The sequence below is a fragment of the Gobius niger genome (assembly GCF_951799975.1).
Source record: "Gobius niger genome assembly, chromosome: 4".
NCBI lineage: Eukaryota > Metazoa > Chordata > Actinopteri > Gobiiformes > Gobiidae > Gobius > Gobius niger.
The window spans coordinates 27,905,296-27,923,263 of record NC_136855.1 but is presented as its reverse complement, the minus strand read 5'-3'; the positions used below and the strand labels follow the sequence as shown (position 1 = coordinate 27,923,263).

At 40.5% G+C, this 17,968-nt stretch overlaps 1 protein-coding gene across 2 annotated transcripts in view; it reads left to right on the top strand.

The window, feature by feature from the left end:
• The first annotated feature begins 116 nt into the window (after positions 1–116).
• adcy7 (adenylate cyclase 7) overlaps positions 117–17,968 on the top strand; it is a 28,945-nt gene continuing 11,093 nt past the window's right edge. For both annotated transcript variants that reach the window (XM_079554587.1, XM_079554586.1), the window contains exons 1-5: positions 117–209; positions 13,252–13,879; positions 16,016–16,213; positions 16,591–16,755; positions 16,832–16,981. In XM_079554587.1, coding sequence (XP_079410713.1) covers positions 13,715–13,879; positions 16,016–16,213; positions 16,591–16,755; positions 16,832–16,981 — 678 coding nt within the window. In that variant the 5' untranslated portion in view covers positions 117–209; positions 13,252–13,714. The remainder of the gene's footprint in view (positions 210–13,251; positions 13,880–16,015; positions 16,214–16,590; positions 16,756–16,831; positions 16,982–17,968) is intronic.

Genomic DNA, 17,968 nt, shown 5'->3' with positions numbered 1-17,968 from the left:
TATCATTCTGTTTAGCATGTTTTTGGGGCTGTCATTCTGCGTAAAGGTGCGCGTAAAGGTCTGGAGGAGGGGCGTCACAGCCTCGCTCTCAGTGTTTACAGACGAGCAGTAGCGCAGAGCATTCAGGGGACTGAGCACATTACACCGCGCTCCGAGGGTGGCTGCACCTCCTGCTCATATCACATCATCCTCGGCTTGGATTTGACCAGGTAAGACCTCACACATGTTTTGCCTCAACATCAGTCAGTCTCAACAGATGTTTAGTCCTCATTTTAACGGTACGAAGGAAGAGCAACGCGATCCTTCCTAACCCAACTTTTTAACGCACAAATATAGACTGGATCTTGTGTCTTAGTTACAGTAATTATGTCTAAGGTTTTTTGGTTTTCCTTTTGGCATTTGGGCAAATCTTAGCCAAGCCGACACGGAGCGCCAGTTCTGTAGCATTTCCCCCTTTTTTCATGTGAGGGTAGCAGAATAGCCTTAGAGGTCGGGCTAAATTGTGCTCTTCCACTTTTTCACCGATCGGATATGTTCACACATGCTGTACCTAAGCTGTCATTTTAGTTTGAGTCTGGTTAAGAGTTTTTGTTTGCTAGACATCCTAAACATCCACTACAAAAGCCAACATTATGCGCTAGAGTTTCTGGATATATTTGTATTATTAGTACACTGAACATATACAAGTAGATTTGCTTCAATTAATGCTGTCCCATATTGTACCTTAAGTAACAAATGGATAATAGGGGAAAGCCAATCAATGGGCGAGTCTGTTGGGCCACCATTTAAATCTTGCAAATCAAATATGTATGTATTTCATGTGACATTCACAACTAAAGCATTACATTGATTCAACTTGCCAGTAAAAACAAAAAATTGGGCAAGTTTTCACTCCTCAAAGTAAAACAAATTAATACTTTCAGTAAAGTTGTTGCCACAATGCTAATTATTTCTTCTCTAATAAGCAAATATGTCCTCTTGAGTTTTCTAAAATGTAAAATGAGGTAAGAATCCCGGGTGAATTGCTCCACCCTCTGGAAAATATATTGTGCAATTCTTTATATTTTGCATGCTTGTTTCATGCTTCTGGCTAAAATTTCACTCTAGAGGCAAATGCTCACAAGCTGCGTGGCCTCAAATAGGCTATTAACAATAAATAGTATTCTACAATGTATGTGAAGGGATTCATTACATTGTTTAAGGACCCCTTAAAAATGAGCTCACACATCTCAAGGGTCTATACAAAATAAATAAATAAATATGACGTGATCATGAGGGCAAAGGGTGTGAATATTTAGAGAATGTACATGTGATATTTCAGAAGTTGAAAAGCATGCTGTAGAGTCTTCAGTGTATTGTGAGCTTAGGGACACATAATGCCTGGCCTCCCGACTCTGAACATATGGAGTGTTTGTGCTGTACATAATGAGGGTGCGCGGGGTGTCATTTATACAAGTGCTTTTCTAATCTTCTTGTACTTCCTTTAAGCAAACAGATGCCAGTGATGTTAAAGCTGCAAGTGCCATTAGTGCACTTCCGTTAGTGAACCAGTGTGGAGCCATAAGTTCTCTGGCATTTTAATTTGTGACTATACAGCAACCAGCACAGTTCAGCGCAATGGCAGCATTTTTGACTACAATACAGTCCTATCAGCAGCCTTTTGTTGATTCATTAATTTATTCATTTATTTAAATGTGCCGTGCATATTAATGATCACACAATTGGTGTTGTAAATCTGCTGAATTTAGTTCAAGACTAATTTCCATCCACAGTCCCATTGGATAAATACCAGCAAACACAGAACATACTACATGAGAAATACAATACATGTATGGCGTGATACAGAGTGGAAAACATACATTACAATACAAACAAGACTGCATACCAAAAATATCTGTTAAATCTTTTACTAATTTAGTGCTAAAGCTACTTAAGGTGCAATTCAATTAAAATATTACAAACACAAACCCACTCCTTCCCCACTTTTGCTTGTAGCCTTGTTGGCAGGTATAATAAGTCTACTGCTACAAAATCATTTGTGCTTAGGATGTTTTTTAGGTGAAAGGAAAAACATGTGTACGATTGGGCAATATGGCGATAAAAATGGAATTGTGATCAGGTCCCTGTGACAATCAATTTGGAGAGATTGTAGTGTATTTCAGCATTTTTGCTATTTAATGCTCAGAGACGGACACTTTTCCTCCTGCTCCTATTTGTCAGTCAATGACAGTCAATTTCAACCAATCACACTGAAGTGTGAGTCAGCAGAAGAAGCAGATGGCTTTAGTTACCTTGAAAGACAATAAAGACACTAAGTGTGCATAAATCTTGATAAAATCTAATTCAAGTAGAATCCAAGAAAATTGTAATATTAATTATTGTGTGGCAGACAGACACCCCTACATCTGCAACACTGAAACTATCCAGTACAGATGACAACAACCTTTGTTTATGATTGAAAACCATTTGAATAGTGATTTTGATTTCAGTAATGATTGATCTTTATAGTGAGGACAATGGGTTGCTATACAGAGGGTGATGTGTTGTTAAATAGATTTTAAACTACAGAATGAGCAGGAAAGATACCATGTTGTTATGCACTACATAGTCTACAGTGTTACTTTGGCCAATATCCACAGTGCGTGTTGTTTTGTGGATAAACTTTTAACAAGTTAGTGTAAAGCCCAAGTCATGTTTTCCTTCCACCATCACCCACCCTCCAGTGGGGAGTAACGCATTACCAATAGTTTAGTCACTGATCAGTCTGTAGTGATACATTTTGGACGATGGATCCAAAATGTAGTTTCATGGGTTTTCATGGGTTTCAGCTACAGGGCACAGTTGGCAATATGAATATAATATAATACAATATGTGAAACAATAATGCAAACTGTATGCATTCAGGACATAGAGTACAGATTGACTGAGCAACTGTGACCTTGACAGGAAACCGCCACAGGAAACGCACATGTGACTCTTGTCATCAGTCTGTGGCGCAAACAAATACATGTTCACTTTAATTATCTCTTGTCTCACTTCAAAATTTGATTTCTGCTCATATGTGTTCGCGTCTGTTAAAGGGGCTTCATTACTTTAGTGGCCGCAGTATTTTTTAACAGATTGTCCTGTTGTTAAAGGGACTATACAGAGTTTAAAAAAAGTTGAAATTATGTATTTTCCTCCCCCTACATGTTCCAACAATGTCCTAATGTGTAGAATGAGCCCAGACCTGTTCACCACAACTGCCTCTAAAATCCTGCACTGTCACTCAAAAACGTGTTACGTCGGGTCCGAATTGCTGTCATGCACGAGCTTAATATAAAAGGTGCATTTACATGTATGACCTGAGGTGGCAGTAGTGAGTATAAAATGGCGAACTTGCATCTAGCCCCTTTAAGACCTGCATTTCAACCATATGACTTTTCTTTGCGTCGTGACCTATCTCCATCTTCTCTTTTGAAGCAGCCTCTTCACTGTATTTATCCAACAAAACCATACATGTTCCTTCCAAAGAACTTTAACCTCCCCTTTTTATTAACCCACGTTTTTATTTTTAAAACCTGCATTGCAGCAGGTTGTGCAACAAGTGGCAGTATATTGCACTTAGAACTCCTAAGATCTATGATGCTGATCTGTGTTCCTTTTCCTCCACCGTTATAGATAGTTATAGATAGACCCTGGTCCTGACTCACTCTATTGTCTGTTTGTTTGTATGTTTTTTTAAACTCTAAACCTAAGTCAAATCATGATGACTCCATGGTCCCTTCAATAGTTTTGTGCTTTTGGAAACTGTGCCAGAGTTAAACATGACACATTTAATATTCCTAAAACTTTCTGCTTAAATCATAAAACATGCATCCCACACAAAGCAGGTTTGTCATATGCCGTGATCTACCTAAAGAGTAGCGGGAGTTGTCCAGTTTAAACTCTTTTAAGAAATCACTGAAATCATGGTAGCAGAGGTTGTGTTGTACTTATACTGTAAATGGAAACATTGCATAATGTTTAATTTTAAGATGTAATGGCACTGCAGTCATTTTTGCATTCTTTCTCGTGGTCTTTTATTCCTCTTTTTTTTTTTTGTAAGTACAAAGTTTTGATTAATTTTTATATCTTAATGGGACCTACTAAAAAGAATTAGCGACCGCTATAGTGGAAGTTAATGGGGTTTCCAATAATGAACAAACAATTAAACGTCTGCTCTTTGTAAAGAATCACTTCCTCTTGCCTCTGTACTCTTGTGTCTTATACCGTCTATTTATTCTGGTCCTTTCTCATCCACAGTTACTCCTGAAATATACTATTATTTGTTTTCAGCAGTTGTATAACAATATATACTGGACTGAATATCCTATCTGGCTGTAAAACAAAAAGATTTTATAATGCAATCATGTAAGGTCTCGCTTTACTGCTTTATTGCTTGGAGCCACACAAATCTAGCCAGTATGAAATGACCCTATGTGCCATAGATGGCATTCTGGAGGATGGTGTGTGTGTTGCTGATTTAAAAAATCCCCTGCAGCATCTGAGCCTCCTCTGAGTGCTCTGAATGTGGATAGTACACTTGTGTGGGTGTCTTCCACTGTCTTTTTCCCCATTTAATTTCCAAAGTTGGATGTGCTTGTTGATTATGCAATACAGTACATGCAAGAGGACCTTGCGTGGAAAAGTGCCATTGAGACGAGTTTGAGAACTTATTTAGAACGGCACATGAAGCAAGTATTGGCAGCATTAGTATTTTGTAATAATAATAATACATAAGGTGCTACTGAAATGAAATTTTCACGAGACTTTGGTGGTAACAACCGCGTAATTCACACGTAAAGAATTCATCCATAAATGATTATCATTATCATTATCATCATTATTATTATTGTTAAATCGCATATATTGCTCTCTGCTATCTGTTGGTCAAAGATCTCATAAGTGACAGACATATTGGATACAGTTTAGTTTTGATGACCCTCTTTTCCCTCTTCAGCTTGTCTCACTCCATGTTTAGGAGCAGTGCTTTGTCAGATCTGACAGACTTTAACTGGTGGTTTGCTGTGTCTTAATTGTGCGGTAGTTGTGTTTTTTATCTAATCTGTAGCCGGTCTTTGCAGTGTTGTTAAGGGAAATGAGTCATGGTTGCTAAGGAAGTGAAAGATGCATAATTGACAGTGTGACATGGCCTTCAGTCAAGAGGGCTCAAGCTTTGAAAGAGTAGAAATGCTGAATTTGAGAAATTATTGAAACCCAGAAGTGAAGAAAGAGCACCAAAGCAAATAAGTGGAATAAAATGGATCTTCTTGAATGAGAACACGTCACAGGCGTTGATTATATGAACTTATACTACATTTATGAAGAGCTTGTTTCATCAGATCAAAGCAAGCGGCGGCGATGATGTCTTTGTCTATGCAATGTGAACAATCCTTGTGTTGTGTTTATGTAAAGATACAGATCTGCTGAATTTGCTAAAAAATCAGGTCTGTCTGTGCACCTGCTGCTTGGATTCATAATGTGAAGCTAAACCATGGGCTAAAGACTGACTGCACTTGTTTAGATGAATGTTTATGATTTGCGTTGTGAGGTGCTTGTTCCTCTTTTTAAATGTGGCCAAAGAAACAGAAGGGAGAAGAGATATAAATGTGCATGCTAAGATATCAGGTATCACCAACTATCTGTCCATGGGATATACATGTATATGCACAAAGCAACACATGACTTCTGACTGGACTTTAACAGTGTTTCACACAAATAAATTAACATTTCAAGTTATCTTCCCAAAAAATGTTTGGACCTGCTTTACCAAACGACACTTCAAACCTGTAACATTCTTTCAATCTAACTTTTTTCTTCTACTTCTCTGATTCATTTAACTTACCTGTACTGTACCTGAATTTAGCTATTTAAGTCACATGTAACAAATCAGTTTCCATTTCAAAAGTTATCTCCAAAAAGCGTTCTGTTACTGCCAAAGGATTGTCTGTAGACCAGTCGATTTGAAAAGTAAGTAAACTTTATCTGTATAGCGCTTTTCACAGAGACAAAGTCACAAAGTGCGTCACCGTAAAAACAAATAGGAAAACATCTTAAAAACAGAACAAATGCCGACAATCAGTGGCAGCCAGAGTCACCTATTGAGATTGACTGTAGCTCGTGATTCGATTACTTAAGCAGCCCCAGGCCATAGTAAGAAACGAGTGAAAAAAATGGTCCTTTTATCAGGGATAACTAGCAGTAAACTGTAGGCGTAACTTGCAGGGGATAGAGATGATGAGCAAGTTCAGACACCCTTTCCTGTCTTTGAAGAATTACAGTGAAAGAGTCTGACTAATATTTAATCGGAAAATACCACACTGGGGTTCGAGCAATCTCGAGGCAAATCCTTGTGAGTAACCCTGCACAGCTAACAGATGTGTAGTGGGAGGAGGCCAAGAGCTTGTCATCCCACTCCACCGCAGAAACCCCAGAAAGGGTGCTACAACCTCCAGACATTCCTGACCCTGGAGTTCTCGAACACCGCTGCTTTCATACATTCCTGGGCCGCAGTCTTTATAAAACATGCTCTGCCACATATAGTGTTGAGTAGTGTAGAACTGCTGTGGACAAGGCCTCCATTGACGGAAGGAACCCCCAACTGTAGTGCAAGGTCAGGCCGCCATTTCTTTTTTCAGGTGATGCTGAATAAGAAAATTTAAAAAAACATAGAGCAGTCAAGGTATCTTTGAGGACATGGTCAGCATGTTAGAAATGTTTGTTTCCTTAAATATGGCACTCAAGCCGTCACATGCACAGTCATCTATAGCTATCACATTGCATTCAAGGTAATGAGACCCCTGCACTGCATCTGCGTCACTGACCTCTGCACAGCTGTAATTTAAAAGCTTAGTACAGTGCGCTATGTCATACAGTGCTTATAGCCCGCAGTCAGTATTTGCACTAATGCATACATGACATACAGTAATCATAATACAGTAACAGTACAGACTTGGAGACAAGTAAACAGATAAGTGTGACTGGGAGGACTGTAGTGGGTGCTGGTTCAAAGAGCTCTGTTCACTGTTGTTAGACTATTGTTTGCTTCTAGCAAAAATGAAAAAATGAACGTACACATACGCCTTTAGAATTTCATTTATTATTATTTGTGTATACTATAAGCTTTATATGGAGAAAGTGAGGGTGATTTCAGCTTGATTGACACAAGAGGTTTGTTTTACCCCAGTTAGCCAAACAAAGCATTCGTGATAGTAACCAAGAGTATTTTTTTTGTGATGGCTGTGAGAAAACATGGATGAATTTATGTTGTGAACAGCAAAAAAAGCTGCACAGTTCCTCCAAAAAAACTGCATTTATTCAGACAGCGTTTCGATCCACTTGGATCTGAATAATTGCATTTATATTGGAGTAAGTCTGCATGCTTTTTCACTGTTCATTGTAGTAGCCTTGCACCTGGTGATGTGTTATACTGCTTGTCTGTTATGAATTTATGTTGTACAATATTGAAAGTGTGATGTTTTAGTGTCACTTCTTTAAAGCAGCAGTGGACTCTCAGCACTGTACTGGTGTGGCCTAGGGATTTACTGTTAGATAAAGCAGGGCCTATGGTATTTGATCCATGGATACTATAATACATAAAGTCACATTCTGCGCATGGACTCTCACTGGGAATTTTAATCTTCTAATCTAATTTTCTCAATGGACTGTTGTATTAAGTAGGGTGTTGTGTGTGTGACTTGGGACTTTCTGTTTCTATCGTCCTGTACTTTTCTTTGATTATTTTTATTATTTTGTTCTCTTCATATGACATTACCTACAATAAACCAGTTAATTTGTCAAACTGTGATACTGCCCAGAAAACTCACTCTCACTTATTCTCTCTCTCACTCTCACTCTCTCACTCACACTCATTCACTCTTGCTCACTCACCCTCGCTTGCTCACTCTCACTCTCATTCTCTCCCTCTCTCACTCTCTCTCACTCACTCTCTCTCCCTTGCTCACTCTCTCTCTCACTCGCTCACTCTCTCTCTCACTCACTCACTCACTCACTCGTTCACTCTCTCTCTCACTCACTCACTCACTCGCTCACTCACTCACTCACTCACTCACTCACTCACTCACTCACTCACTCACTCACTCACTCACTCATCATGCTAAAATAATAATAAAGTTAATCTGTCTGGATTTGTTTCTTCATGAGTAATTTTAGTTTGTTATCTCAGTTTTGTGTCTAAGCCACAGGATGCTGGTTTGACGGATGGGTGCGGTGGTGGTGAGGATGATATCATGCACTAAATACAAGTGGTTCATTTTATTTGAACCTGTCCCAAACTCACCCTTTCTTTGTGTGGTGTCCGTGTCACCACACCATCTCTCCATTTTCAAATAAGCAGGAATCCTGTAAGTTTGTTTTGTGGCTAGGAAACCTCTCACATTTAGAGCTGCTGAATAGTGTAGCATGGGGCACACTCCGGGGTTTGATTCCTAGACCTAACAGGCCCTCTATGTGGCGGGTCGAGGGCTGTTGTCTCCAGGTGCACCGGTTTCCCTGTATAACTATAAACACATGGGTCAGGTTTACCCATATGGCCTGCAAACACGTACACCTTTCCTTGTTTATGGGAGCCTTTGTGTCTGTCTGCCTGTCACAAATTCATGGTTGTTTAATACATACTGTATATTTATATTCACAGCCTGCTCAATGATGCACTGGTTGTACAAAGTGGATTTCAGACTTGAATACTTAATTGTTTTGTTCCTTCAACATTGTGACTTTTGGGGCATGTGCACAGTGTGAAATTCAAATCTATAGCACGGCAGGAGCATGCCGTGCTCATGACTCTTCATTGCAGTGATGCACCAGATGGCCATGTCAGCAGCTTGGGTTTTATGGTAGCCTGGAAAATTACCATCATCAAACCAATCCAAGGCCGCCTTGCATTTGTGATACAAGCTCTGCACTGTATCTCCTCTTTGTTTGTTTGGAGCAAGCGCAGCACTGGGCCAAGCTCAAAAGATGCTGATGTTCTCTCAAAGGCATTGGTGCCAGGGTGAGCTGGCTGCTAGAGGCAAACCATAATTATGGTTTTCTTGCTCTGGTCGAAGGACCTGGAAATTCAAGACATGTGGACAAGGCTAAAAAGAAAACAGGAAAAAGCATTCTTTTGAAAATAGGTTTTGTTCACATTCTAGAATGTGATAATGTCATAACGTCAGGGGGAGGGCAGGTGCCAATACAACTCTATGCCAGAAAGACAGTTTCTAAAACAAATCTTAGGGGATATTAGGTCTCCAATTCTGCCATGTTCATCTTTTGTCTTTAAAGTCCTTTCAGTTGACTAATATCACGCCAATGTTTTGATACCACTTTTGGAGGCCTGTATGAGAAAATAGTTTAACCATAGGCATTTGTATAGACGGAGAAGACATTGAACTTTGTGCCAGTTTTTTGTTTCATGTTGGATAGGCCCAGGAATTACAAAGATATTAACCATACACCAAGCCAATAACATCAGCATTTTCTCAGTTGCCATAGTTACCACCATAGAATTCATCCACCACTTAAATTTCAAACTAGGCAGCTTACAATGTTGTGATGTCACGTGAACACAACCTGTTGCTACTGACTTTTGACCACCATAAGAAAAATCAGTTGCACCTTGCATTTATCTTTTGATTGGAGGACCATATCCAATAATTGGTTTTAAGAAAGACACAGGTATAACAAAAAGCTTTTGTTCAAATTCCATTTTGTTATACCTAGTGTCTTTCTAAAAGAACCTTTAAAACCAAAACAAGAAGACATAATGAATGTAATGAATGAATATCCGATAATTGTGGTCATGTGTCGTGGGCATACGGGCGCATGCAGCATTTGTGAAAAAGCTTTGCAAGTTGTGTCCTCACCTGCACTTCCGCTCAAAACTGAAATACTAGCATCCTGATAATGTTGTTAGGTTTCAGCAGCTCCTTCTGGTGAATGCTGCTAATTCAATCCCAATAAATGGTACAGGAGGATGGGAAAGGACAGCCATCCTAATCTAATTTTCCCAGTGCATTGCTCCACATATGTCATTTGGTTATGGAAACAGGCCATGTAATAACCTACTCATAATAGTAGATAGCAGAAAATGTAATTGTCCACTTAAACAATTACTTTTTGAAGTCTGGACAGAGAACATTTCTTGATCATAGACAACATGTTTCAGACTATGTGGTGATAAATATACTGGCTGTGATGATTCTCAGAAGCAGCTTTAGTTTGTCAGAAATATAAAGCGTTGCATGAAATGAGAAAACATAAACATATGTTTGGGGATATGTAGAAGAAATGAAGCCTAGGGAGACTAATTTCAGCATCACCTACTTCTAACCAATGATGGCTTCTATGAGGGTCACACCTCCACCTCAGCCCATCAGTGTAAGAGCCGCAAATCCGTTACAGCCAATCATTTCTCTCGGTCCTGCTTTTAAGCCTCCAGCAATTATGGTTTGTTCGCTTCCCAGCTGTGTTGCGACCCACCTCCTCCCCTTCACGGCCTCTTCTAGCCACGGCTTCACCTTCGCCGCTCTCCCGAACAACCACCAAGCTCCGGGGGAAGACATCCCTAACTGTGTGTGCGGCTGCGCAGCTGTGAGTCTGAGGTGGTCGTCTGCAGCACCGGGGCCCCTCAGGGCACCGTCCTCTCACCGTTTCTGTTCACCATCTACACATCGGACTTCACATACAACACGGACAGTTGTCATCTCCAGAAAATCTCCGACAACTCCGCCATCGTGGGCTGTGTGTCTAAGGGAACGACCTGGAGTACCGGCGGTCAGTCATCATAGACTTTGTGGACTGGTGTGAGCGAAACCATCTGTGCTTGAACATCAGTAAGACGAAGGAGATGGTGATCGACTTCGCGAGGAAGCCACTACCGCACACACCGCTGAACATCCAGGGGGAGGACATTGAGGAGGTGGACAGTTTCAAGTACCTGGGTGTTCACCTCAACAATAAACTGGACTGGTCCCACAACACCAACTCCCTGTACAAGAAGGGCCAAAGTCGCCTCCACCTTCTGAGGAGACTGAGGTCGTCCGGAGTGAGCAGGCCTCTGCTCAGGACTTTTTATAACTCTGTGGTCGCCTCTGCTCTCCACTACGCTGCCGTGTGCTGGGCCCCGGGCAGCACAGAGGGGGACAAGAACAGACTGAACAAGCTGGTCAGGAGGGCCAGCTCCGTCCTGGGCTGCCCCCTGGACTCTGTGGAGGAGGTGAGGGACAGGAGGGTGTTTGCCAAGCTCACCTCCATCATGGACAACACCTCCCACCCACTGCACGGGACTGTAGAAGAGCTGTGCAGCTCTCTCAGTGGCAGACTGAGACACCCTCAGTGCAGGACGGAGCGCTACCGCAAAGCCTTCATCCCCACTGCTGTCAGACTGTACAATAAGACTGTAAAGTAACATGTGCAATAATCTCTGTATCAGCTGCACTTTATTAACTCTGAGTGATCTTCTTGAACACCGACTGTAACAAGTGAATTTCTCCGTTGTGAGATCAATAAAGGATTATCTTATCTTATCTTAACTCCAAACTGCTCATCCATGCTGACTTTAATTCATATATCGATGTCTACTACTGGGGTCTGATGGCCAAAAACTATATATACATATGTCAATAAATCAATCTTCCTAATCGCTGCTTGTCTATCCAGGTTGAATTACATTTGTGTCTCTCTTGAATTAGTTTAATGTGTGGTTTGTTGGATTGAGCTCTGTCACCTTTGTGAGCTGTCACTTCTTTTGGGACCCTTTTGTATTATTTGGTCTGAGTGCACTGAACAAAAAGAACAATGGAAGCAATAAAATCTAAATAAGACTCTTATAAAGAGGTTCAGGTTGCAGCAGGATAACTGTCAAAAAGTCATAAATGTTGTTCTTAAAAAATTGTTCTTTAAGTCTGTGTAAAACTCCCTTCAGGAATACCAGCAATAATAAAGAAGCAGAATGTGTTCAGTTAATGGTGACTGCAAAATGAAAGATTAAGTTAAAGCTGTGGTTTTCATTTCCCACTTAACGGCTATATCTCATGAAAGAGCTAATATTGACTTGAGTTCATTACACCAGTAATCAGTATTTCAAACAGACGACTTCATCTGTTTCTGGAGTCGTTTTTATCTTTGATCTCAATAAAATGGTCTGCTTGTCTGCAGTATCTGTGCTGTACACACTTCACTCTCTGTTCTCTTTTCTCTGTTGTTGTTTTTCTAAAGCTGTGAGCAGTGAACACTTGCTGTATTTCTTAGCTCCTATTACTCTTCCAACATCATCTCCTGTTTTGTTTGACTCCAGGACCTGTGTGTTCCTGTCTCAGCAGCGCTCACACTGTGACGTTAGTCGGGTTTTGTGCTGCTGCTCCAGTGACGCCAGTTTACAAGGTTGCTATGTGATTCCTTCTATTGCAGAGTTTTTATAAAGAATGTGCTGCCAGTCACTGTAGTTTCGCTATTCATGTCTACTCACTGAAAGACTGTTCTCCACTGAAGCGTCTCTGTTCGCTGTCAAAAGCTTCAAAGCAACGCTACCAAAAGTGTCACGAGCAGCTTCTTTTCTATGCAACTACGACAATGATCAAGTGGCTTCTTCTGGGAAAAATCTTTTTTTGTAGAATATGGATCGTCATCATCCAGAGTGACTTTTACACTCTACTCCAATAAACACATTTAGTTTTATTTTCTCTGTTTGCTTAATTTACTGTGGATTCAGTGCCAGTTTTCTTGATAGAGCATCTGAAAAGTAGAGAGAAAGCAGATGCAAGATGTGAGTTGCAAGCTTGTCGACTGGAAGGGTTAAGGAAAGATTTTCTATGATTTCATGATTATTTTCAGAACATTTACATCAGTGAAACATTTAGCAGATAACATAGGTTTGTAGGTCCTTTTTGTGGAGAAACTGAAAGAAAATGTAAGGTATTTGCTTCACGCTGCTCATTTAAGTCAACAATATGCCTATTACTATATTATCATGTCATGCACTTTCTTTTCCATTCATTTTGTGGCACAGAGCAGCTGCTGTAGCTGCCATGTAAGAAGCAGAGGAATTCATCCATAGTACTTTATATATGCTGATAATTAATACCTTTTGGATTTCCATAGTACTTTAAAATGATTATAATTAAACCCTGTAATAGATGTTTAATTGCAGATCTTGGAGAAGATGACAGTTGTTTTAATGGTGACAATGGTTAACATACTGTCTTTCTGCTCTGTGTCTGTGTCCAGGTGCCTGTGTGAACTCCTGGGGAGAGTGCAGCCCTTGTCCTAACTACTGGGTTCCATGTCGGCCAGGTGCCTTTGGGATTTCTGATGCTCTTTGTTGGAGCTCTTTCCCATCACTCTCGCTTCTTGCTGCTCTCCTCCCCTTCTTTAAAGAGCCCTCCCCTCCAGCTTTGTGTCTCTCAGACCCTCGTGAGGGAGCAACACAGTAGCTGGCAAAGGATGAAGGACAGTGGCCTGCCAACACTAGCCAGAGTGTAGAGGGCGAAGAAATTCCTGCTCAAAGAAGAGGAGAAAGTGAGGAAGCTGAACCTGCACCTGCTCCTTCACGATGTGGGATCAAGAGGAAAATACAAATGTTATTTAATCACCATAAGCTAGCAAGGGGATCCTCACAGATCTTGGACAGTGGAATTAGTCATTTGTCGTGGCATCAGATTTCTTGTACAACTACTATGCCTCTATAGCAATGCCAGCCAAGGGGAAGTACCTGCTGAATGACCAGGAGCTCAAAAATGAGGCATTGTATCGGAAATTCTCCTGCATCAACCAGTATCAGCCACTGGTGCTGCTGCTGGGCCTCTCCATGCTCTCCTGTTTAAGCCTCCTCATTCTCTTCTTCGCCCTGGGACTGGTAAGTCTCTAGTTATTGCATTTTGACTGATTGCATCGCTTTGTGTGGATAAAAGTGTGTTTTATCTATGTTTCTGTTTTAACCTGCTATGATATGAAACCATAAGGGATCTGGCTTTATATTGTTGTGAAAGAACCAAAAAATTCACTTTATGTAATCTTAAAATGTGAACCCAACCACTTCATTGCTCCATTCAGGAATATGATGTTGTGTAATGTAAAGCAGGCTTCGAAGAGTACTTGGCTGAAGAGCCAAACCCAAGGGACCTGGTTGGCGGTAACATTTTATTTTACACTGCCTTTGGTACATTGCACTGGCCAAATTTAGTACAATGCAATGTGCTATTTAAAAACATGTAGTAACTTGTAGTTCTGGGTTACATACTCAATGGAATAATGTTTAGGAGTAGTTTGGAGGTACACACTGTAATAAGACAAAAAATAAATAAATCTAACTCGAACCCTAAGGGTCTTTTGTCTTATTACATTATGCACTACTAAACTACTAATACACATTATTCCATTGTGTATGTACTACATTGGTACAAGTTATAACACATTGTTACACGGGACATTTGTAAAATGAAGTGTAGCTTGTAATAATTGACTGTTTTTATGTCAGAATTACATCTGAAGTCACATTTATACATTTCAAAAGATAATGCTAAAATAATGAGTAGTGTTGTTTTTTCGTAACAAGAGAATCCGTGTAACAAAAATGAAAGCTTCTCTACCATTTTTAGCACAATAAAAACAAAAAAAAAGAAATACATTGAGGTAGTGATGTTGGCAAAGCACTTCTTACAGTGTCAGGAAAAGGTAGACTGGAAATATCTATTCTTATTGGCAGCGCACTGTGGGTTTTGGCATCGCAGGAGCCAGGTCACCACCCAGTCCTTTGGTCTAATCAGTCATTTATGAACTGACAGCTTCTGTCACAGCAGGTTATATGACTTTTCCCTTCTGGAAAAAACATCACAGTCTTCCTGCCATTGTACTATTGACCTAATGGACACGCATTACAATGACTTCTTTCATCTTTTAAATTGTAATAGTATATCATGTTTGTTTTGCTCAGTTTATTGTGTGTGAAAGAATGACACTATAATTCCATATGCAGCTGATAAAAAGCAAAAGAACAGAATCCTTGTCAAGGGTCCAGCACTAGTGTCAGGAAGCCACTGTGGGCTTATGTAACTCCACTTCACTCGGCCATCTAAAGAAGAGCAGCTCTTGACTGGCTTTTTGTGAAGTGGCACTATCAGCACCACCTGCCCCCAACTGTTGATTGGGCACTATAAGCCAATAAACCACAGCTTCCTTTGTTACTTTGAAGTTCAAGTGGGACATTCAGCACTGCATTTACTTCATTTCCAGACATAGCCTACCTGTACTTGGTGGTTTTAAAAAGTTTGTTTGACTCTATGGTCAAACAAACAACAAAAAAAGCTATACTGCTTTACTTCATTGTTACATAGTATATGTTAACATGGATGGAGCAAGTTGCAGAGTGTCATGTTCATGTAAAAACTGTTCTTTTTCAGCCTAGGTTTTGTTAAGACACTTTGTGGAGAGCACAAAGTGTTTCAGTTCACAAGTGCCCTTTTGCAGGCTGCCATGGCAACCTGAAAGCTCGACATACAATGCAGAGATGGCCTTCTCTGAGCTGGGATCTATTAACTCTGACTTTGTGGGACTGTCTCACACTTTTGCTCTTTTACCCGTTTGTTTTCTCCGGTTGGGCTCCTTTTATCGTCTTCAATGACTTTACGTCACAAAAGCAGGAACAGAGCACTGAAACATTATTCAGTAAGATTTTACTTGCAGGTACAACAAAATCATTCTCAAACCTGCTCATCACTGGCACAGTCTCACAATTGAGAATATGGAGACATGTTGGAAGAACAAAGCTGGAGAATTAAAAATGTACATGTATAATAAAATATCCTATAAAAGTAAGCTACGCTCAGAATCTTTGATAACCATCTAATGAGCCAGGATGTGGCTCATTAAAAAAAACATCCTGTCAACCTGGATTTACAGTGTCAAATATAGCCAGGACTAACAGTTGCCTTTTAGGAGTCAATGAGGCTGTAATAAAATGTGTTTATTGTTCTTTTTCCTGCCGCTGGTGTAGAGCGCAGAGAAACACTGTGCCTTTGTGAGCGTGGTGAGCGCCAGCCTGTTTGTGTTTCTGGCCGTCTTCGTGCTCGTCTGTACGGACATGCTGTCGCAGAGATGGAGGCGTCTCCTGGGACTAGTCATCTGGGCCACACACCTGTCTATGGGCTACACCTTCATCTTCAGTGGACCCATCTTTCTGCCTTGGGATCAGGTAACGTAACTGCAAATAGAGCTAATTCTAGTCTTCTTTACTCATCACGTTCTAAAAGAGCACTGGTATACCTTTGACAACCAAACTATTAGAAACGTAGTTAAGCATTCTGCAATCAACAATCCCTCAAAGTGAAGTGTTGCTATCCTGCTGCGTCACCAGGGGTTCTCTCCTCCTACCATCCAAAGACATCTGTTTCAGAGGTGGTGACCCTAAATTGCCCCTTGTAAACGAATCAGAGGGTAAATGGTCGTATGTCAGTGTTGTGTCCCTGTCGCGGCCCTGCAACTATGTGGCCATTGTAGCCTTTCCCCTAAAACCCATAAACACCAGGACAGTCTCCACCCACAGTGATAAATCAATATGTGTTCTTTCAGGTGCCGTTCTTTCTCTTCATCATCTTCACCGTGTACACAATGCTGCCGTTCCAGCTGTGGCATGCAGTCGTGCTCAGCGTGGCCTCCTCCGTCTCCCACATCATGGTCATTGCTCTCCGACTCACCGTGTACAAAGATCAAGCCCCTCATTATCTTCCCAACCAGGTGAAGTGTAATAACTTTCTGTAGCGTTACCCTTCATTATAGTATGCGCTTCATTTGCCTCTCTGCTGCTTTATAGCTGGTGTCAAATGCAGTGGTGTTTCTGTGCGGCTGTGTAGTTGGGGCTTTTCATAAGGTCCTGATGGAGAAAACTCTAAGACAAACTTTCCAGGACACGCTGAGGAGCCTGAGTATGCGCATGAAGCTGGAGATAGAGAAGAGGCAACAGGTCAGTTCTGTCTATACCACACAGTTACACATTACCCGCCCCAAACATATTTATTAATCCTTTTAAAATAAAATATTTTTCTCAGTTGTTTTTTATGACCGTAGATGGACTTTTTACACTTTCATTCCAATACTAAGTAACACCATTTTATTCCTCAAAGTCCTAACCACATCACATGCTTGTATTGCCAAAGAATCCACTGTAAACCTGTTGATTTGAAACCCCCCATGCTGATAAAGGAGATTACTTTATTATTATGAAACATGATTAGTGGCACTGTCTTACTTGTCAGTACTGATACTAATAGTTAGACCTTTTGTGTGGAATACCATAGCAAAGAACCGCAACAAATAGTATATAAACTGGAGTTTCCACTTTTTCTGATGCTGTATCTGTTGCTAGATTTACCAGTGGTGACCCATCAGCTAAATGAGTTGTTCTTAACTGTTTTATATTGTTACTTTATTAACGTTGCATCTGCTGACAGCAATGGTGTGTGGGAGAACACTTGATTTCACATTTCCACATTTTCTTCTCTGACACAAGGACAAAAACATTTTAGAAAATAATGAAACTGGCTTGTTGGTAATTGCTTTTGCTGAATCTAAGCTGTATTAGAGGTGAGCCAAGAAAGATCTGGGAGCCAACTGTGGCCGCTTAGCCTCTAAATCTTGCTCGTAAAACATGACCAGTTCAATATGCACTGGTTAAAAGGGATGAACAACACCAACATTGTCACTGTCATAAAAGAAGGTAATGCATTTTGGAGATTACAGCCTCTTGAATTAGTCTCTACTGTAGAATTGCACCTGTTTGAAATACCCCAAACTGCAACTGGTCCTGCCCTTCTGTTTAAGGTTTGCATTTACCCGGCTTTATATTGACTTTCATTAGTGTTTCATCTGGACAAACATGCTTCTCAAATTAGATTAACCTTGATAGTTTTTAAATTAGATAAATCTGTGCTGGATTACCCAATCTTCAGAA